This window comes from Cetorhinus maximus, chromosome 3 (genome assembly GCF_964194155.1).
Source record: "Cetorhinus maximus chromosome 3, sCetMax3.hap1.1, whole genome shotgun sequence".
Taxonomy (NCBI): domain Eukaryota; kingdom Metazoa; phylum Chordata; class Chondrichthyes; order Lamniformes; family Cetorhinidae; genus Cetorhinus; species Cetorhinus maximus.
In genome coordinates, this window is record NC_135881.1 from 194,822,321 (window position 1) to 194,845,290 (window position 22,970).

General features: G+C 46.5%; 1 protein-coding gene across 1 annotated transcript in view; it reads left to right on the plus strand.

Annotated features, from left to right (window-relative positions):
* The window catches only part of glb1 (galactosidase, beta 1), a 126,118-nt gene extending 110,861 nt beyond the window's left edge, over positions 1 to 15,257 (plus strand). The window contains exon 16 of the mRNA XM_078539510.1: positions 14,470 to 15,257. Coding sequence (XP_078395636.1) covers positions 14,470 to 14,733 — 264 coding nt within the window. The 3' untranslated portion in view covers positions 14,734 to 15,257. The remainder of the gene's footprint in view (positions 1 to 14,469) is intronic.
* Positions 15,258 to 22,970: the final 7,713 nt, after the last annotated feature.

A 22,970-nucleotide genomic window follows, 5' to 3' on the forward strand; every position in this document is an offset into this window, starting at 1 on the left:
ACAGCTGTGAAGTGGATTGGGGCATTTTACCATGTTGAAGGCACTATATAAATATAAGTAGTTGTTTATTGAGCACTGTGCTGTATTTGTGTTAAAGTTGAAATCATTGACCGGTAGCACCAGAGGTATGTAAGAATGGAGTGTGAGGCCTTGTATTTGAGTTTCTCCCATTACCCAAACATACTGTGAATAAGTTTGTCCAGTCCAGATACTTGTCAGGTTATGTAGCTAGAAAGTCTTTTCAAAAGGTCAGTCAGTACAACTGACTCATTTGTTTCCTTTTCTGGTTCAGACGGTACACAGCCAGTTCCAGGGGGAAGTCCTGGATTTTAAGAATTGGGTAATGCAGCCAGACAATATGAGAATTGTCTGCAAAGCAATACCTTATTGCAGACTTCTTGGAGTTAATACTAACTCGTCCACCAACCATGACAGGTGGGAAAGAGCCTGAGCGGAGTTTAAAAATATAAAATCGGGGAAAGCAATTGAAGCCTTTCTATTGCCAGTCTTAGAGCAGAGGATTGGCCGGTGTGTTGGTATCCAGCTCTCTAGATTACAGTACTTAAATCAGGCCTCCACAGTTCATCTGGGGGGGGCTGATTTAAATTTAATGCTGGCCAGCCTTAGATAAGCCGACAGCTGAATGGAAATGGGAGCAGCCCATTAATAGCGATGCTTCTGATTCAGGAGGAGTAGGGGTGCTGGTGAGGGGGGCAGGGAAAGACTCCTCACGCATCCATCATGGTCCTTCCTCACTGATATGCCAATTCCAGGACCCCTCCCCCCCACGCCCCCCACCCCCCACCCCTCCCCCATCCCACTATGAATGCTTCAGATGCTCGTGCCAAATTGGCTTACGTGTCTCAAAGTTTGAGTTCTACCTGAATTATGGAGGCGTCTCACTGGGCTCTGGCCAGCTTGTTCACAGAGCCAGGTTGAGGCTACAAGTAGACCCTGTCCTGCAGTTTTAGAGCTGTTTCTGAAGCATCAGCCATAGCATAGCTGCCCCTCATTTCACCCATCTCCAGCAACAAAGCCGCCAGAGATGGCTTGAACCAAGTGGTACCACAGTGAAAACTATTGAAGATCCAGAAAGGGGAATCCCGTTACCCTGCTTCCTCTCCTGGTGAGTGTTTGCCACAGCATCCCCCCCACCGGCGTTAGGGAAATGTCAGGAACAGAGGACTTAGGAGCAGGAGTTGGCCATTCTGCCCTTTCAGCCTGTTCTGCCATTCAATAAGATCATGGCTGACGTGGTTGTGGTCTCAACTCCACTTTGCCCAACCCTCAACCCACCTCACATAACCCTGGACTTCCTTGTCTATCACAAATCTGTCTAACCCTGCCATGAATAAATTCAGCGTTCTGTGGGCTGAGGGAATGGATGGCCAATTGTTCCGCCATGAATGGCTGCGGACCTTCAGGACGTTGGAACAGGAGCAGGCCATTCATTCTGTCCCCTAGCCTGATCCACCATTCAATTAGATCATGGCTGATCTGTACCGTTTGCTGACCTTTGAACCCTGTCCCTTGGCACTAGGTTTGTCAGCCATCCGAGAATGGCTGGGAGTCTCCTGGAACCTGCATCAATCTCCCGGAGGCCAAACGAAGCCCTCTGGGAGATTTTAAAACAATATTTCACCTTGACGCCATCGAGTGAGTTGGGCCAGTTCGGTTCCCAAACATCATCACCTCCCACAGATCAGGAAGGAGGTTCCCGCAGTGCTGTCTGGAAAAGGTAGTCTCTCAACCCCTGCATGGTTGAGAGCAGGCTACAACCCCCAGAGGTCACTGTGGCCAAGGAGGCTGGGGTGTGTTGTGGGTAGGCGGGGGGCAGCGGTGACATAATTTGTCACAAGTGAAATGCCAGATGTTGAGGTAAAGGATGACAGTAGTGGAAGTTGACACCCTTACCCAAGTTTTAAAAAACAAACCTGTCTATCTCACCTGCCTGTCCAAGGCCACTGCTGCTGATCACACCAGGATTTGCATGGCTATGAATGGCATTTATTCGGCACTTTGGCAAGCGATGCCTACCACTAGGAAATGCAGCATTGTGCCCTACAAATGGCAGATCAAACCAAGGCGTATGTGCCAGGATCGTGCCTGCTAATACATTTTTATATCATTATTCACACCCTCAGGATGTCCCCGGGCACTTCCCAGCCCGTGAATTAGGGTTGAAGAGTGGCGACTGTTACACTGAAAGTAGAAACAGCAGCCAATAGATGTGCAGCATGTCCCTACAAATAATAGTTTTTCAGTTTTTTTGGTGGCATTGGTCAAAGGTGGATTATTGAGCAGGAAAATGAAAGTAAAATGCTCTGAGAGATCTTTTACATTCACCCACGTGGCAGGTTAGAGCCTCAATTACATAACCACGTCTCACTTAACTGTATTGATATGCCAGCTTGAATTACATGCTCAGAACCTGCAATGGGACTTGAGCCCATAGCCTCTGACTCCGACGGAAGAGTGCCATTGTACCAAGCTGACACACATCCTAATTTGCATGAGCATGACCATCATTATGACTGGTCATATTAATTTTTGTTATATTGTAACTGAATATTCATTTTAGCTACTAGGCTATATCCGTGGTCTTTCGTGCATTCTTGTCCTGAAAACAAGTCATTTTGAGGTAAAGACTTTGGAGGCAGACGCCAATCTTCTGTGTTTGAGACCTAGCATTTGTGTAGGGTTCAGGAAACCATTACTTTTGTAATTGCTGAACTATGGGCAGAATTTTCTGGCTGACGTGTGGGTGGCGGAGGCCACACGTCAGCGGTAAAAATGTCACGTGAGCGTCCCGATGCCAGCGTGCGGCATCACGATATTTTGGTCGGCGGGCGCTCTCAGCAGTGGGATGCGCGCCCGCCATTAATTAAAGGCCTCGTTAAGGCCCTTAACTTGCCAATTGTCCAGGATTTTGAGGGGCCCGTGGGAACTTCGGGTCGGCTCATGGGCCCAACGGGCAGGCGGGTAGGAGATTTTTAAAATAAAAGTCATGCACTGGCGGGATATGTGGACTCAGAGGGGTTGTTCATGTTTTCTATGAAGTTTTAATTGCTGAAAGTGTTTAAAAGTTGGCTGTGTGATTGTTAGCAGTTCTCATCGATTTCCAAGAGCTTTTTGTGTACTTTGAAACCAGTCTGCAGACAATAATCTTTCTCGGGCCTGCAGCTTTCCGGAGGCCTCCATTTAGCCTGGGGGTATGGGTTCTGACATCTCCACTGGAGGCAGCTCCTCTGAAGAGGAAGGGAGAGATAGAATAACGAGGAGGCCAGGACTGGAGAATCAGCCTCCAGGGGAGCCACCTTTGGGATGCCAGGCGCAGGCACAAGGGGCGCAGGGCCAAGAGGTGGTGCAAGGTGCCACAGAAGATGCCACTATCCTGCTGCCAGGGTATACAGGGGGTGAAGCAGCTACCTCAATATGACTGAGGTACCGTGCTACATGAGGCTCTGACTCTCAAGGGAGACAGTCACCTATATCTGTCAGATGATTGGCCCTGAGATCTCCCCTAACTGTGTGGGAGGACACCCCATGCCAGTGGCTCTGAAGCTCACAGTTGCCCTCCACTTCTATGCCTCTGGCTCCTTCCAGGGCTCGGTGGGTGATCTTTGTGGTGTCTCCCAATCAGCTGTCCACACTTGTGTCAAGCAGGTTACAGACGCTCTGTTCATCCACTTCTGCTGTGACCAGGCAAGTCAGGCACAGCGAGCCAGAGGCTTCGCGGCCATTGCTGGCTTCCCCCGTGTCCAGGGTGCTATAGACTGTACACATGTGGCCATCAAGGCGCCAGCAGGTGAGCCCGGTGCCTTTGTCAACAGGAAGGGCTTCCACTCCATGAACGTGCAGATAGTGTGTGATCACAGGATGCTGATTCTACAAGTCTGTGCAAGGTACCCAGGCAGCTCCCATGACACCCACATCCTCAGACACTCCCAGGTGCCGGGGCTCTTCAGTGCTCCGGCTCGGCTGGATGGTTGGCTGCTGGGTGACAAAGGCTATCCCCTCAGAAGGTGGCTCATGACGTCTCTCTGCCATCTAAGAACAGAAGCTGAGCAGCGGTACAATAGGAGCCAGGACACCACAAGGATTGTGGTGGAGAGAGCCATCGGTCTTCTCAAGATACGCTTCCGATGCCTGGACCGCTCAGGGGGCGCACTCCAGTACCCCCCAGATCACATCTCTGTGATAGTGGTAGCATGCTGCGCTCTGCACAATCTTGCGCTGGAAAGGGGGGATGCAGTTGACGATGAAGACCTTGACGCTCTGGATGAGGCTGCACATGATGAATCCAGCAGTGCCTCAGAGGATGAGGAAGCACAGGGCGATGATGAGGGGCAGCACGCCGACCCGCTACTACACCAAGGAGGCAGGGACACCCGGGACAATTTAATCCAACGAAACTTCAGCTAGCTCCACACACATGGATCAGCAGGACCAGCATTGCCTGGCGCTTCCACACGTGGCACTTAGGTGCTACATCTTCCACCTCATCAGCTGCAACTAAGGGCTTAGTACAGAAACATCAATGTCCACTCAAACACTCATGAGATGTCTGTGAAAAAAAATGCAGCACAAAGGAAACACCTCAGCCATGGTCAGAAAAGTGTACTTTATTATGTCCAAAATATAACAGAAACTTCTCCATTGCAAACATAAGTATATTGTTCCCTATTCTAAGGCCAACACAAAATCACCAGTGACAAACCCGGGGAGTGCCTAACGTGCCTTATGCTTATGTTTGTGGGTGCTATGTCTAGGTGCCGTCCCATCGCTCGGAGTGGCTTGTGAGACAGCCTGCTGACTCTGCTGTCCTATTGGCCTCGATGACCTTGGCAACCGTCCTCTGGCCCATGGAGCCTGTGATGGCCCCGCCTGGGAGGGAGTGGCCAGTTCCTGAACTGGCACCTCCCCAGTTGTCCCTTTCAACCTCCCTGCTCACAGCAGATGCATGGGCACCGAGTGCTGACGCTTGGTGCCCACAACATCTCCCACATTGGGAATGACGACCCATGGCCAGTACCGCTGCGAGGGCTTGCAGGTCAGAGCGTATCCCAATCAGAAGATTCTCCATCCGATCGAACCCCCTCTCCATGAGAGTCACCAATCTCTCAGTGGAGGAAGCCTGAAGCTCTGCCCTGAGGTTCATGCCTTCACGTGCACTCAGCCTGGACTCCTCCATTGCAGAGACCAACTGAAGCATACCCTCATGCAACCCTGCCAGATGCAAACGCGATTCCTGCCGTCTGTCCTGCAGCTGGTGCATTGGGGACAACTCCAGAGGCACGTCATCAGTGCCGGACTCAGCATGTGCCTCGTCCCCTGTAGCCCTCTGGCTGCTGGCGCCATTGGCACTCTCTGCCCCTACCATCTCCTCCAGCGATCGTGATGTGCCCTCTCCACTGTGACCCGGGACACTAGCCGATGGTAAACTCCCCACCGAGGTGCGTGTGTGTCTGCGCTGGTGCCTGGCTGGCTGAAATGATGTGCCGCAAGTTGCACGTCTTGGGCCTCAGATGTGGCGGGGGGGCTGTGGTGTTTTTGGGCGCGGCCATGTGGTGGTGATGCTGAAATTAACAACAAAGATAGTGCATCAGTTAGCGTACAGTCAGTTAAACCTTTCATCCCTCCTCCCCCCAAGCCTCATAAGTTGCTCACCATTCAAGACCCTAAGGAGACGAACATTGGTGGGGTGGAAAAGAGTCAAGAGGAGGCCCAAACATTAGACGCGCATACAGACAGGCTGGTCAGATGGCCTCAGGAATGCCACATGGCATGTTATGTACCATTGGAGTGGGGAGAGTGCAGAGGTACCTGACCTGGGTGCATTGTGGCCTGGATAGTTGCGGGGCTGAGGAAACATCGCAAACGCTTTCAATATTTGCCGTGGATCACAGGAGATTGACAGGTCACATTATTGGCCTTCATTCCAGAAGGAGGGGCATAGACCCGGTGGGCAGAAGGCAACATTTCCCCTTGGCGCAGGGATGAGTAACGTGGTGGCATTTATTTAAGTTGAGTGTCATGAGGTTTACAGCTGAGGTGCTGAGGACCTTTTGGACAGAGTAATGTGGGGCACACTGGCTGAAAGGGTGCAGGAGGTTCCAAACCCCCCTAAGATGCAAAAAGTCTTTGGCTGTGCAGCAGCGATGCCATGGCATGTTAGGCCATGGGGATAGTGGTCACAAATGGGATAAGGTGACTTTGGAAGCTGGTGGAGACGCTATTCCTCAAGGGGATGAGGTCCTTTGTGTATGGCCCACACGTCAGAGTGTCTCAGTCTGTGAATGAGCATTGTTGCAGCATTAACGATTACAGCAGCCATCAGTGGTTTGGATGGTGGGCAGACAGAGTGGATGGGACTGTGGACCTCAAATACCTGGTCGCTGGACCCCAGCCTCACCGCCACCTGCTGCCCTGGCCTCCTGCCTCCTGCCCAGCTCCATGGCCTGTTCTTCAAAGGGTGTGAGGCGCTGGAACAGGTTGTGCCCACCACCAGTCCTCTGGTGCTCCCGCTGATTGTGTTCACTTTTTGCCTGCAGAACAGAGAAGAGGATTTATTGGGGCTGATTGCTCATGTAGTCTGCACGTGCACGCCGGGCCCCAACCACAGTGACCCATCTGAGGCCTCCAGCGGCTCCTGTCCACACAACTGGTGATCAGTCCCCAGAAGATAGTACGGCTGGTCCTAACCCCCTCCCCCAACGGACACCTCGGACACATTCGGCGTCCATCACTTTGAATAGCACACGGGTCCTAGCGCCCATGGCAAGGAGGCGCAACTAGGTGCGGCGCCGATGCCAGCAGATGGCTCTTGGCCACAACACCTTGAGGCTCCCCTTCCACCATCTCATCACCATCAATATGACATGTGTTGGAGTTCTGAGTATGTGTCTAGCGGCCTCCCTGCAGGTTGCCCCCAGACTACCCAAATGCCACAAAGACCAACATGTTGCGGGGAGAACCCATCTTCTCCTCAACCACCAAGGCTAATGTAAGCGTGGTCACTATCTGTTTGCCCACCCAGCGTGCGCCAAATGCCCAATGCAGTAATGACAGAAAGACATGATGGGAGGGGTGCTCAAAGGCTAAGGCTACCTGCTGGGTCAAATGGCCAAGGCCGACATGGTATTCACCCGCCTGGAGCACAGCAAATCATTGCATCTCTTGTGGCACATCATCATGGGCGCTGACAGCGTCACCAACCTCCTCCCACGCCTGGCTGGTGGCATGGGGGGCAATCCTCCTCCCATCATCCGGATACAATACATCCCGACGGCCGGAAACCTCTTGGAGGAGGACAGAAAGGCAGACATCTGAGAATCGAGGGGCACAGTGGCCCCCCCGCTGGTCTCTCCTGCAGCCTGCCCCCCTCCTCCTGCTCATGTCCAACCACAGCTGCCTCTCTCTCTCCCCGAGTGGCCATGGGGCACTGCCTCAAGCAGGCTGCCTGGCCACTCTTTATACAGACTGCTGGTTCCCCATTGGAACTGGCAGTCTGAGCACACCCACCTCCGCGACTATTTTCCCGTTCTCCACGGGAGTCGCTAACCCGCTGGGCGCCCGCGGAAAATGGCGCGGCCCGTTTCGGCGGCGGCAATCGGCTGCCCGCCCGCCACCGAGTCAGTCGGGCCCACCCGCCTGTCAAGGGCAAAATTCTGGCCTGTGGAACACTCCTTTTGACATCTTAGGCGGAATTTTACAGCCCCATTATGGCAGAAGCTGGGCTGTAAAATGCGGCGAGCCGTTCAAAACTCCATGGCCTTCAGCGGCGCTGTTAAATCCCGCCGTGGTAAAATTCCACCCTTTGTGTCCCATGTTAAATCTTAAAGGACTTAAGAGGTGTTCCTTTGTCAATGTGCCCTCAGCCGCTCAATTCTCGGAGATTATCAACAGACAGGCAGTCTTCAAACTTACGACATAATTGGTTCCTGAAAACCGCGTCTTAAGTCAAAATGTCGTAACTTGGAACCGATTTTCCCGTAGGAACAATGTTATAAATGGGGGATTGGTTCCTGAACCAAGAACCAATACCCTATTTTCACCAAAATAGCCCAGAATTTTGTACTCAATCAATTATAGACCTGCAATATAGCAACATTAAGGTATTTATGTTGTAAATAACAATCATATCAGCATTAAAAAAATCACAAGCTAAAAATACATATAGAAATACAGTACATTCCTGTACTAATGGCGTCAGCGCAGCAACTGAGTGTCCTGAGTCAGGGAGATGGGTGGCGCAGGACCCCGATGCGCTCACATGAACGTTTGAACACGTTCGCTGGTGTGGCGCCGTAAAGTTGAAACCGACGTGGGAAAGTCAAAACAGGGTGCCAATTTATAAACGTCGTGGATGCCGTTTGTCATAACTCAAACGTCGTAAAGACGAGGACTGCCTGTAATGGCTAAAAGCTTTGTGACAGTTAGATGAAGCTTCAATTATTAGCTGTGCTATGAATATTGATCCAATTTGATACTACTACAAAAGCTACTCCATGCGGGCGTCAAACATTTGCAGGTAGGCCTCCACTGTGGGTGCCCTTGTTCAAAGGTGGATTGTAATGCTGAATAAACCCTGCTACACCAAAGCAAAGCTTAGAGCACTCTTATAGTAGGTTCTAATCCCCAGGCCCTCCTGCTGTGGAAGGATCCTTCACTAATACTTTCACTTCCATCTCCATTCACCCATGCTGTCCTGGTGTGACATCCTTACTGCCTAAACTCCCCAGAGTCTGTTCTCTCACTTGCAGCTGGTGAAGTGAGCCTTGAAGGATGCTACAATGTTATAACCTTTGGTTGGTTAGCCCAAACTCTGGGAGGTGTTCTAGCTTTGCCTCGAAGCAGAAATGGAAGAGTTGACAGAATGCTTCTTCAAACAGTACGGCCATGACCATGCACTTTCCACCACTATTAGCTGGCAAGAAATGAGTAGGGAGTGAAGAACATGATAAAAGAGGCTCAATAATAATCTCCAACTGGAGGGAGGACTCTGACTTCACTGTGCTCCACTCGCTCCACGTGCTTGTTGTTGGCAGTGATTAGTGTTGCCTCTTTGACTTACATTAATGGTGTTAGATTAGCGGAGGGAGACCTCTTGTACAACTTCCTTTTTGTCATGAGTCAGATTGCTTTGTAGACCGAAAAGTAGTTTTGAGATGTTGTGAATTTATAGAGAGTCTATATTGACAGTTGAGTCCATACTGCTTCCATTGTATGTGATTAAATGACTGTGCAGCTATATCATGTTGCAAGAGTATTTGGCCTTTCAAGTGAAAGTCGAAGTGTGAGGCCACAAATGAAAGAGCTTTGGCTGAGTGCTTTGCATTGGGTAACAATACAAATGTAACAGGTTGAAAGGATAATTTGTGGCATGCACATTTGGTATTGGACACTTTTAGGCCACTTTATCTTCATAGTTCTCCACAAATCTGAAACTTTCTTGCTTTTTTATTTCTGTTCTATATCTTTGAATCAAGGCCCGTAGCGACCTCCCTTATGGGGCAGTGCACTGTTAACTATGAGGCATTGCTCCTATCACCAGCAACACCCTAGAAGACAGAGACATAAACGTTCACAATCACAGCCACCTTCACAGCCAATGGCAATGCGGTACTTGTGTTGCTCTGAGGTTGGAGTTGTGGCTGCAGCAATTGGCAGACTTCAGTGACAGCCTCCTTAGTGAAGCACAGACATCGCCAATATTGTTCATTGCTGTTCATGCGGGAGAATTGATCCACGAACACCCTGAACTGATATGGCCTCCCGCTAAGAACCCTTCTCCTCCCTCTTCTAGCAACTTGTCCCACTCTGTGTGATCTCTGATCGTTGTAAGAACATCAGAACATGCTTAATTTTTAGAAGAGATAGGCAAATTGAAAAAGAGGGATAACCTCGACAAAAAATGTAATAAGACAGTAGAAAGAAAGGATCTTAGCTCAGAAAAATCAAGGCATAGAACCAGTTTGGGTGGATGAGCTAAGAAACTTCAAGAGGCAGAAATTGTTAAAAGCAAAATACTGCAGTTGCTGGAAATCTGAAATAAAAACAGAAAATGCTGGAGAAAACTCTGACAGCATCTGTGGAGAGAGAAACAGAGTCAATGTTTCAAGTCCGTATGACTTCTTCAGAGCTGAGGAGAAGTGGAAATGTGATGAAATTTATACTGTTTAAGGGGGGGTGGAGCAGGTGCAGCTGAATAGAAGGCCAGCGATAGGTGGGGCCTAAGGAGAGATTGACAAAGATGTCATGGACAAAAAGACAAGGGGAGTGTCAATGATAATGATAAGGGCTAAAGAAGCTGCTGATAGTGGGTTAAAGATAAGAAAGCAGAATGTGTGAATAGCAGAACGAGGGTCAGCACTCTGTGGGAGAACAACATGGAACAAGTAACAGATGACCCTTTTTGGGGTGGGGTGGGGGGAGGAGGCAGTGGTTGGGGAAAAGGGTAGAAAAAGAGATAAAAAGGGGATAAAACAATGAACAAATGAATAAAAATAAGTGGATAAAATAAAATAAAATTTTTAAAGAAGGGGGGGATGATAGAGGAGAGAGCTCATTGTCTGAAGTTGTTGAACTCAATGTTAAGTCCGGAAGGCTGTAAAGTGCCTATTCAGAAGATGAGGCGCTGTTCCTCCAGTTTGCGTTGGGCTTCACTGGAACATTGCAGCAGGCCAAGGATGGACATGTGGGCATGAGAGCAGGATGGTGTGTTAAAATGGCAAGCGACAGGAAGGTCTGGGTCATGCTTGTGGACAAACCAAAGGTGTTCCGCAAAGCAGCCACCCAGTCTGCGTTTGGCATCCCCAGTGAAATTGTTTCTAGAAATTGTTTATAGGTCCCAACAGTTGTAGTGTGGGGCAGGGTATAATCAAGAAACAAAACAAACTACAAAGGTATGAGGGGAAGTTGGCTAAGGTAGACTGGGAAACTGCATTAAGAGGTATGATGGACAACATTGGTTAGCATTTAAAGAATTAATACATAATTTGTAACAAACCTACATTTTAAGGCACAAAAAACCCATAGAAAAAGTAACCTAACTGTGTTACTGAGAAGAGTTAAAAAATAGTGTTGGATCAAAGGAAGAGGCTTAGAATGTTGCCAGAAGAGAGTAGAAAGCTGAGGATGAGAAGGATTTTAAAATTCAGCAAAGGGGGGACAAAGATGTAATAAGTAAAGAGAAAAAAGGGTAAAAGAATAGACTAGGAGGAGACACAAAATCAGATGGTAAATGTTTCTTAAGTAATTGTAGGCCCGTGATAGATGAAATTATAATGAAAATAATGGCAGAGACATTAAACAAATTCTTTGTATCCAGCTTCACGGTAGAAGACACAAAAAAATATTCTGGAAAAAATGGGGGACCAAGGCTCCAGCGAGAATGAGGAACTTAAAGAAATCAGTACTGGAAAAATTAATGGGACCAAGAGGTGGCAAATCTCCTAGACCTGACAACCTGCATGAGGAAGCTGCAGAGTTAGTTGATGCATTGGTTTCAAACTTCTATAACACCTTAGATTCTAGAGCAACTTCCAAAGATTGGAAGGTAGCAGTTTTTTTATAATTTATTTTTTCATGGGATGTTGGCATCACTGGCAAGGCCAGCATTCGTTGCCCATCCCTAATTGCCCTTGAACTGAGTGGCTTGATAGGCTACTTCAGAGGGCATTAAGAGTCAACCACATTGCTCTGGATCTGGAGTCAGATGTAGGCCAGACCAGGTAAGGGTGGCAGATTTTGTCCCCTAAAGGGGTATTAGTGAACCAGATGGGTTTTTATGATAATCAATGATGCATGTCATGGTCACCATCACTGAGACTAGCTTTATATTCCAGATTTATTAATGTGGGATTTGAACCCATGTCAAGAGCTTAAGCCTTGGCCTATGGATTACTGGTCCAGTGACATTATCACTACACTGCCACCTCCCCTAATATAACCTTGCTATTTAAAATAAGAGGAACAGAGGAAATAGGATACCATAGACCGGTTAGCCTAGCATCGGTAGGATGCAAAATGCTATACTCTACTATTAAGGATGTGGTACAGGGCATTTAGAATATCATAATGTGGTTAAGCAGAATCAACATAGATTTATGAAAGGGAAGTTATATTTGACAAACCTGTTAGAGTTTTGAAGATGTAATTAGTGAGATGGATGCGGGAGAACCCTGGTTGTTTTGTATTTGTATTTTCAAAATGCATTTGATAAGGTGTCACACGAGATTATTGTATAAAATTAGGATACATGGGATTGGGGGTAATATTTTACCATGGATTAGGGATTGGTAAATGGACAGACAGTGGTATTTGGGCCTCAGCTATTTATAATCTATATTAATGATTTAGATGAGGAGACTGTCAAATTTGCTGAAAATACAAAGTTAGGTGGGAAGGATGGATGAGGAGGACAGAATGAGGCCGCAGAGGATTATAAACTTAGGGTGAATGGGTAAGAACATGGCAGATGGAATACAAGGTGGTGAAGAGTTACGTCACCCACTTTGGTAGGACAAATAGAAAAACAGAGTATCTTTTGAATGGTGAGAGACTGGGAAACATGGGTATTTAGAGGGACCTGGGCATGTACCTGAATCACAGAAACATGCAAGTGCAGCAAGCAAATCAGAAGGCAGGTATTACGTTAGTTTTTGTCCCAAAGGGATTGGAGTATAAGAGCAAAGTAGTCCATTTTTCCTACCAAAGTGGATGACGTAACTCTTCACCATCTTGTATTCCACCTGCCATGTTCTTGCCCATTCACCATATGTCTGTAACCCTCTGCAGTCTTGCTCTGGCTCCCTCGCCCATCTTTCCCATCTAACTTTGTATTGTCAGCAAATTTGAACATGCTACACTCCGTCTCCTCATCTAAGTCATTAATATAGATCATAAACAACTGCGGCCCAAGTCCTGCCTTCTGTCTATTAACCAATCCTCAATCCCATGTGTCTTACACGTACACAGAGTATTGATAAGGCCACACCCGCAGTACTATGTGCAGTTTTGGCCTCCCTACCTAAGGGAAAGATTTGGTTGCCCTAGAGGCCAAAGATTCACTGGACTGATTCCTGGGTTGGAGGGGATTATCTTAGGAGAGATTGAGCAAACTAGGCCTGTATCCCCTAGGGTGTAGATGAATGAGAGGCGATCTAATTAAAACATATAGAATTCTTAAGGGGCTTGACAGGGTAGGTGCTGAGTAAGTGTTTCCGCTGGCTGGGGAATATAGGATCATAGTTTCAGATTGAGTACTTGGCCATTTAGGACTAAGATGAAGAACAATTTTTTCACTCAAACGGTTGTGAATCCCAGGAATTCTGTAGCCCAGAGAGCCCTGAGTGCTCAGTCATTGAGAATATTCAAGACAAAGGTCAATAGATTTTTGGAAGCTAAGGGAATTAAGGGATAGTACAGGAAGGTAAAGTTGAGGTAGAAGATTTTATTGAATGCCGGAACATGCTCAAAGGGCTGAATGGCCTACTCCTGCTCCAATTTCTTATGTTCCATGTGAACTGCATATTGCATTGACCCTTTCAACCTCCTAAGCATTGTGCAGTGTACCCCTCTGGAGAGTGTGCCTGGAATCTGAAGGAGTGCAGCCCTGCTCATACCCACTGAATACAGCGCAGATTTCCTTCCAAGATTCTACCCCTGACTCTTCTCCACTTTGAGAGCCTGCGACAGGCTGGAAGTTTCTCCAGCAAACTCCCGAATTGCAGCCTCATAACCATGCCCTCCCCATCACTGGCCATGTGAGTGGGCAGGATCCTTGAGCTGTGAATATACAACCCGCAGCCAAACCAGAAATTCAGGTGGAAGTGGACATACAGGGATGGTCAAGCAGAAGTGCACAACTGGGTTCCTCTCCGCAGATGCTGTCAGACCTGCTGAGTTTTCCCAGGTATTTTTGTTTTTGTTCCAGAAGTGCAGAACATCCTGTTTCCACCTCACCATTTCCGCCATTGGAATTTTTACTATACAAAGAATAAACTTTTATTTATATAGCACGTTTCAGGACCACAAGATGTCCCAAAGTACTTTACAGCCAATGAAGTGCACCAGTCCGGTAGCATTGTGGCTATGTTACAGGGCCAGTAATCCAGAAGCCTGAACTAATAATACATTGAACATGGGCTCAAATCCCACCATGTTGGCTGGGGGATTTCAGGTAATTATGAGTCTGGAATAAGAAGCTGCCATGAAACTACTGAATTATTGTAAAAACCCAACTAGTCCATAATGTTCTTTCAGAATGGAAATCTGGGTTTGCTCTGGCAAGATGTGAACAATGTCCTGTAAATCTATGACAGGGTCATTTTTAACAAGTAGGTGAAGCACAGCTTGAAAGTCAGGTATTTTCCATCCTCCTTAATTTAGGTAGTGCTGAATCTCGGGTCTGTGAGGCCACTGATCAGGAAGTTTATTGTAATATGCTTTTTTGGCTTTTTTCAGGGTCAAGTGTGGATCAACGGCTTCAACCTTGGTCGCTACTGGCCGGCTAGAGGTCCGCAAATCACTCTGTATGTTCCTGCTCATATCCTTAGCACCTCTGCAGCTAACAACATCACGGTGCTGGAGTTGGAGAACGCACCATGTGTAGGAGAGCTAAACACGAACTGCGCTGTGGAATTTGTGGACACCCCTGTTTTGAATGGTACCTCAGCTTATACAAGCCTACCCAGCAGAACTTTCAATAGGTATTCTTGGCATGCATGAACAAAACGCTTAACGATCTTACCCTGATGTGAGGGGTTAGTATGTGAGGACGAGTACTGATGATCATGTCTTTTGCCACTTTTAACAGGAGCTAATGCCATTCTATTAGTTTTTGCTTTGCTGACTCAAATTGCTGATAAATAAACCAATGTTGCGACCATAGAACCATCTGGGCTTGTAGGGAAAATACGGTATGAAAGAAATGAAAGAATTATTGCACAGATCTACAGCTTTCCCTCTGCTCTTGAAACTGCAGAAAGCCCCACTGAGCCTTCAACAACCTTTCATCGGAGTTATAGATAACGTGTGTAAAAAAACATAATTGCCAAGAAATGAAACTGGTTTTGGGGGTGATCACAGTGACATTGGTTAGTTTAATGTTTACCTTTATTAGATTTAACACAAGCTTTGGAGAAAATCAGGGCGTGATTGTAACTTTATCAATGAATGTAGATAATAAATCCTGATTATCAAACTTCCTCTTGTATTTTTAATGCAACTAATAAAGACGGAAGGATTTTTAATTTACTCCCTTTATTCATTTACCCATGTAAGTCTCAACGGGTTCCTTGAATGTCAGGTTGGAATAGAGTGAGCTTTGGTGGGCTCTCTCCAGAACACTTCACATCCGTCGCTGTCAGTCTCTTCCTCCTTGACTGCGCGAGAAGTCGGAAAGCGAGCAGAGTCAGCTGCAATGGATAAACTGCAACCTTAAACTTAGCCCAACTGGTGTGCAAGCTCGGAGACACAGTGACACACATCTCCCATCCTCCTGCCCTGTTTCAGCCTCAGGGGAACCACTTAGGTCGAGCACCAACTTAGTGCAAAAAAAAAATCGTAGGCACTGTTTAAAAAGGAGAGGCATCTTGGTGGAAAGAATTAGTCAACAGTCACAACTGGATATTGGTACAATCAATGTTTTGGATGCAGGTTAAAGCCCTTTTGATGTTACTAGGACAGAAGGGTGGTTTTTTTTTACTAACTTGAATTAAGATGCCAGGCTGCGGATGGATACAAGGTAGGTTTTTCAGTGGCCCTTTATTCCAGAGGGAGTAATGAATTATAATCAATGAAACACAGGAAGAGGTCATTCACCCTGTGTCTGTGCTGTTCTCTGCTGTACAATCTACAGGTAATCTCACTTCCCCATGTACATATCCCCTTAATCTCTGCTGCAAATATTGATTCAGTTTTTCCTTTAAGAGGTCCAGTGGTCACTGGCATTGATTTCTAAGCTACGCCAGGCAGGTTGTTGATTGAGTTGGGGTTAGGAATTCTGGCAGCTCTGATGTGGGCGATTATCACTGACAGGGAATGGGATTGTGCAGACTGGTTGGAAGGTTTCTCTGGAGCCAGGAGCAACATTTGTGGACCTTGCCTGCAAAGATTTGCAGTCAAACTATTCTTGAGATAAGCTGGCGGACTGCAGTACTGCCTGTACGGAGCCTGTGGTACTGCCTGTATGGAGCCTGCAGCACCGCCTGTGTCACATGTACATCGAAGCATTTCTGTGCAATTTCCCTCAACAGTCTCTCTAAATCCAATCTCTGACTGAATGACCACTATGTAAGTGGCGGTATGGGAAACATAGCTATATCCCCAAGAAGGCCATCTTTTGCTCTTTGCTATTGTGAACTTCCTCTTGCCAGTTACACTGAGTACTGGAGAAAGTTTTTTTTTTGGATCAGAGCGATGGATTTACCCAAATTCACTCTTCCTGTGCTATGAAGATTAAGTAAAGGAGGAAACAAAAAGAGCAAAGTTGGAGTAACTTAATGAGGCATCACATGCAACATTTATTGAACATTGCATATCCAAAGCACCAGAAATAAAAGAACCACGTCATTTTCTATCAAATCACAAAATGCTGCACATCTATGCTTACCGTGCTGACGTAGTGGCCCTCAGAAGGAAGTGGCTATAATCTGAGGTTATAATATCTTTAGAAGGGGCAGGATATTAGGAAAGAAGGGAGTGTGGCAATGAGCACAATTTATCGTTACTAGAAATGAAGAACTTCAGTGAGAGTAATCAGGCCACGGTAACATTTTGGGTGCAGTTAATGAAGAGTAAGCGATGAAAACTCTGCTCGGAGTCACCTACAGAACTCATGACAGTAGTGATGGGGGCTGTGTGTGGAGGGATGCATGAATACAGAGATCAGGGAAGCATGTAGCAAGAACAGAACAGTGATAATAAAAGCTTTTAATTTTCACATAGACTGCTGGGTGTGGAACAGCTCAAACAGTAAAGGTTAAGGGTTTGCAGAATGTATTCAAGACCATTTCCACAACAACACTGGGTGTGGTGGTGAGTAAAGAACTAAAGTTAATGACATGATGTTAGAGGTGGCTCAATGGGTAGCACTCTCATTTCTCTATCACAAGTCCAATTACAAAGCTGGAGCACAAAAGTCAAGGCTGACGCTCCAATGCAGTGCTGAGGATGTGCTGCACTGTCCGAGGTGTCATTTTTCAGGTGAGAAGTTAAACAAAGGCCCCATCTGCCCTCTCAAGTGGGTGTAAAAAATCCCATGGCACTATTTCAAAGAAGAGCAGGTGAGTCATCCCCAGTGTCCTGACCAATATTCATCCCTCAATCAACATCATAAAAAGATTACCTGGCCTTTATCATATTGCTGTTTGTGGGAGTTTGCTGTGTGCAAATTAGTTGCTGTACTTCCAGCTTTATAATAGTGACTACATTTCAAAAAATACTTCATTGACTGCAAAGTGCTTTGAGATAAATGGTGGTTATAAAAGATGACAAATAAAAGCACGTCTTTATTTCTTTAACAATCTTACAGTAAAAAGCAACGTGCAAATGCTGACCAGACTATGATTGAAATTGATATTAAGCGTGAGAAGGGAGAGTCGCACTCTAACGTTTTAAATTTAAATAAGGAAGACTTTGAAGGATGAGTAATTAATTAAGCACAGTCAGATGAGTAGAGCTGTTACTGAGTAATCTACAGACCAACATTGGTAAGTATTCAAAGAATTATTTAGTATTTAGATAGAGAACCAGGAAATCACTAAAAAGCAAAGTGAACTTGTGTGGTTAAGTACCACGGTCAATGACCAAGGGAAGAGACCGTATCAAGCTAAAATATAAGAATTGCATGGATGCCAGGAAAGTCAGAAATCTGGCAAGCTGAGGGAGCTCTGAAAGGCGACAAAAGGGATACAAAGAAGGCAATGAGAGACCGGATAGGAAAGATGTCAGGAAATGATTTCCTCTGCTGGGGGCATCCAGACTTTGAGGCATAATCTTAAAATCTGTGCTATGTCACTGAAGAGTGAAATCAGGAAACACTTCCTCACACAAAATGTAGTGGAAACCTGGAACTCTTCCCCTCCAAAAAAAAGGCTAGATGTTCAAATAATTGAAATTTTCAAGACGGAGATCACTAGATTTAGGTTTGGTACGGGGATCAAGGGACATGGAACAAAGGCGGCAAGATACAATTGTGGGAACTATGCAGCCCTTCGCTAAGTTCGAAGGGTTTGATTTTCAATAATTATTTCTGCTAAATTTCATTGGAAAACATCCACCACCTCTGCGTTGCTTCTTATCGCGTGGGATCTGTTAGGTGTCAGTATGCACCAACTGCAGCTCCTGTGAGCTGGTGCCCTCATTAATTTCACAAAGCATGAACTGAGTTGCTGTCAATTGTATCAAACAGATATTGCACCTGATAAACACTATAGGGCATGTGGTTTAGAAATAAGTTAGTTTGTTGTATTTTGTGTAATTGTGCAAAAGGCATCTTCACCCATCTGCAAGTCCCATTTTCAATGAGTACTTATCCAAACAGAGACGTCAATGGGAAATCATTTGCACAGAGTTACCAACATCGCCACTGTGGGAGTAAATCTAAAATTGTTTTGGATTGGCACCTTAATGAAGACAATTGGAAGAAGAAAGGGCAATAATAGAACAAACAAGGGCAAAGGTCAGCAAATGAAAATGGACAGTGACGGAGACGAGCTTAAAAAGAGAAATGGGCAAAGACTGGGCATAACAGCAATAAGTCAATGAAAAAGGATAGGAAAAACATGACAGAAATACAAAAAGGTATAGAATTGTAAAATAACAATATGGTTATTGTAAAGTCACATAACCAATTAGGGATGAAATTGGTCCACAGTGATTGTACTAAATAGGAAATAACAAATCGTTTTGCACCCCACCCAATTCTCTTCTCAGTGGAAATTTTACTATCGCTCATTTTCAACCTGACGTAGCCCAAGTTCACGCCCAGAGACTCATAAGCAGAAAGTTTTATGTTTGAAGGAGGGTATAATTCAACAAATAGGCCAGGAATTTCTGATTTATTCTGGGCTTCCGCTGGAGCAATGCTTGAGGACAAACTACATTCAGGTTCAGAACGTGCTGAGGAAGTGGCCACTCTCCCAGTGCCACCACACAGAGATAATGGAGTTAAAGCACTCGTCCTAAGTTCCACAGCTTCAGCTTCCCCATCTGCCCTTGTTAATGTGTGTCACTGCTTCAAAGGCATAGTTGAAGAAAAAGCAGAGCACCTCAGAATTACCCATCCAGCAGAATATAGAGACCCTGGCACACTTTTCAAGACTGCTTCCAAGAGCTGCACTTCAGTCAGGAAGCTTTGCAGCCATGCTCCGTTCTCTAAACTAAGATTTGCAGCCCCTGCAGCTGTCTCTATTGCACAGAAAATGACCACAGTCCTCAACTTTTATGTCAGCCTCTGTCTTGCTTTCTTCCTTTAAGATCCTCCTTAAAGCCTACCTCTTTGGCCAAGCTTTTAGTCATCTGACCTAATGTCTCCACATATGGCTCAGGATGGAATTGTCCCTAAGTTTGGTAGCAGGCAGGAAAAAGAACATTTTACCCGTTGGCCACAATGGCGGCTTCTCACGCCGTATTGTCCCAATCCCACCTCATTAATCATGCATTCCCAGGAAACACTCCATTTCGATGGCAGGCGGGCTCTGATGCGCTCCCCACGCCGTCACCTCGCCGCTTCATCACGCCAGGTGCCATGTTTAAAGTGCAGCCGCGCGCACATCTCTCAGTGCTACCAGCCCAGGATTGTTGCACAGAAGACATGGCTCCAAAAGACAAGAAGACTGCAGCACCCAACTTTAGTAATGTGTCCCTCAAGTGCCTTTTGGATGCCTTGGACACCCACTTTGATGTCCTCTATTTGCCCTCTGGCCGCAGGAGGGGCAGCAATCTCACCACTCTGGCTTGGTAGGCAATGGCAGTGGTGATCAGTGCCAATGTGCACAGAAAAGGTCAGCCATCTGACGCAGATACAGGATGAATGATCTCATCCGTGCCGCCAGGGTAAGACAACCATCTCATCTCTCTAAACTCACACACTCAAGACCATCAAACATTCACTGGCATCTCACTCACTGTCAGCTCAAGGGCCATCATCACTCACTCTCTCTCACACACACCCTCACATCTCCAGCTGGCGTCATCTCCTCTGGAGGCTGCCCCCTCAGCCCTCACCTTCTTGACGCCACTTGCACAGATCAACTTGTGCCCCCACACACACCCTGTGATACTCCCATTCCCCAGTACAGCCCACGCCCTGCAGCCTCTTCCCTTGCCTGAGGCCACTTCTCTCCCTTCGTCAAGCAAGCCCTAGCCCTGCAGCCATTGAAAAGCCACCCCCGCCCTACGGCTCGTTTCGGTGGTGGAGACCTGCCCGTGAGTCCCCCTAACAGTGATGTGGTGCTGTCTGCGAAGCCTGGCAATGATGATTGCGAGTACTGCCTGAAGCAAAGTAGGCAAACAGACCTTGAAGTCTTGAATGAAGTACAGCTCGCCAGGTACACATTGCTTATGTATAGTTGCGAAACGCGTCGGCGAGGTACTTGGATGATCCAGCGTAGGGGGATGATTCCGGCGAGCTGGCCTTATAATGATGATATGGAGATGTATTGCAATGAGGTTTCTGATGTCTGACCATGGGAAACGCAGCCCGTCATTGACAGGCTGAGCAGACGATTGCAAACTGGTTTCACGACGTTGTGAAACCGATTTTTGGCCTTCGGACCATATTGTCCGCTCACATCACCAAACACGCCCAACGATCAGCGGGCAAGGAAAATTGCATCCACAGTGTCATATTTTGTTTTATAATGCTCCTCTGAACCACCTTCGGATGTTTCACTGTGTCAAAGGCACGACATAAATATACATTTTTGTTGTTGTTTTATTCCACAGGCCCAGTTTACAGAACTCTGGGCACCATTGTCAGATCAATTTGTTGTTCACTTGTTTACAGGGCAAGTTACCAATGCAATTAAGGCAGCTGAATTTATACAATTTAACAGATCCAAGGAGGGCAATCACATTTTCAGATTTACCTATTCCCCAGCATTGCCAGGGTTTTTGATGTCACCCATACGTGACATTGCTTGTCTCAAATTTATATGAAAATTACATTCCCTAAACGTTCAGCTCATTTCCAACGACAGGCACAGGGATTTGCAGCATTCCTGGAGCTAACATGATGCCTTTGTGCTGCAGCAGTGTCCCAGGTCTCAGGGTCAAAGGCCAGGGTGGCTGCTAGCTGGCAAAAGAGTTCCTGCTACTACAATGGCTCATGATGCCTCTTCAGAGGAGCACCAGGTGCTGCAGTAAAACATTCATTCAGACAAGCATAATAATTGAATAAGCTATCGGGGTTTTCACAGTAAAGCTCTGATATTTGGACAGGTCAGGGCATGCCTTGCAGAATGTACCTCGTACCCAATTGCGGATTGTGGTAGCGTGTTGCTTCCCAGTTTTGCAACTGGGATAGGACTGCAGACGGATATTGCAACAAACACCAGAGAGAGATCGACACTGGTGATGCTGTAGACCAGACAATGAAACAGCAGAAGTGTAGGCACATTGCCAACTGAGAGACAGATCACTTTGTAGTATCATAGAATAATATAGCTCAGAAGGAGGCCATTTAGCCTATTGTACCTGGTGCTGACCTTTGAAGGGACTTGTCCAACTTGCCCCACTGCCCTGATCTTTTTGCTTTCGGTACCTCTTCAACACACAGGTGAATAGAAAACTGGCTCATTGGTCTAAATGGAATCCTTTGCTCTTCACATCTAGATATAAGATTGTAATTCTGAACCCGAAACTTCAGCATATTACCCTGTACCTCGTTGTCCTACGAGAGAACTAAACACCAAGCAGTCCCTACATTAAATGACCAAGTAATTTATTACAACTTTTACGGAAACATTATCTTTTCTGTAAATATATTGAGGCCATGGAATTTTTCCTCTGTGTGCCACCTAAGAGCTCGAGTAGCTGTAAGTGTCCACTGCAATATATTGTGTGCGTTTTAGAATGAAGATGTAACTCCTCTCAGGGCCCCAAGTCCTGGGAACATTGCGATACAGGTTGACTCTTTATTAGGGGCTTATTAGCAGCCAGATAGTGCAAAGGTGAATATTTTTGGTGGGAAACTAATGGAGGGCTGCGGCCATGAAAGAAAGAAGCCTCTTGTGGCACTTACAATAAGAACTTCTCTGCTACAGGGAAGAGAATTCTGGATATATAAGTGATCGAGGGCAGAATAGAACTCATGGGATGAGAAAACCCCTCAAAAAAAAGTCAAACAAATATCCTTTATCGAACATCTGCCAGTGATACTGCCCTGTGTACTTGACAATCCATTTGACAGTGATCTTTCCAGTTGGTCCCCTAAGACATTCATTGTTCCTCAAAACTCCAAGTTACTCCTGTTTTACTTGCACAACAAGCTCCAATTTCTACCCCAGGGTATCACTAGATATTGGGCTAGATGGATAGAGGGGATGGTGTCCAAATTTGCAAATGAGACTGTATTAGAAAGCAAAGTAAATGTTCTGAAAACCAAAGGAAGCTGCAAGGGGAACTGAAGGTTGAGAAACAGGCACAGAGTAGCAGATTAAGTCCATGCTAGGAAATGTATGCTGTAGTGGGGCATATGTCACGACATACTTTGAACGCAGAAAAACCTGGGTGATGTGGAAGAGCAGACGGATTTGGGGCTTCTCATGAAGTGCTTGCCCTTGTAGGTGATTAAGATCATGAACGTGGAAGGTGCTGCTGGAAGCGTCTTGGCCAGTTGCTGCAGTGCACCCTATTGGCAGTAAACACTGTGACCACACTGTGTTGGTGGTGGAGTGAACGACTGTCTGAGGTGGTGGATTGGGGTGCCAAATAAGCGGACTCCTTTGCCATGGATTGTA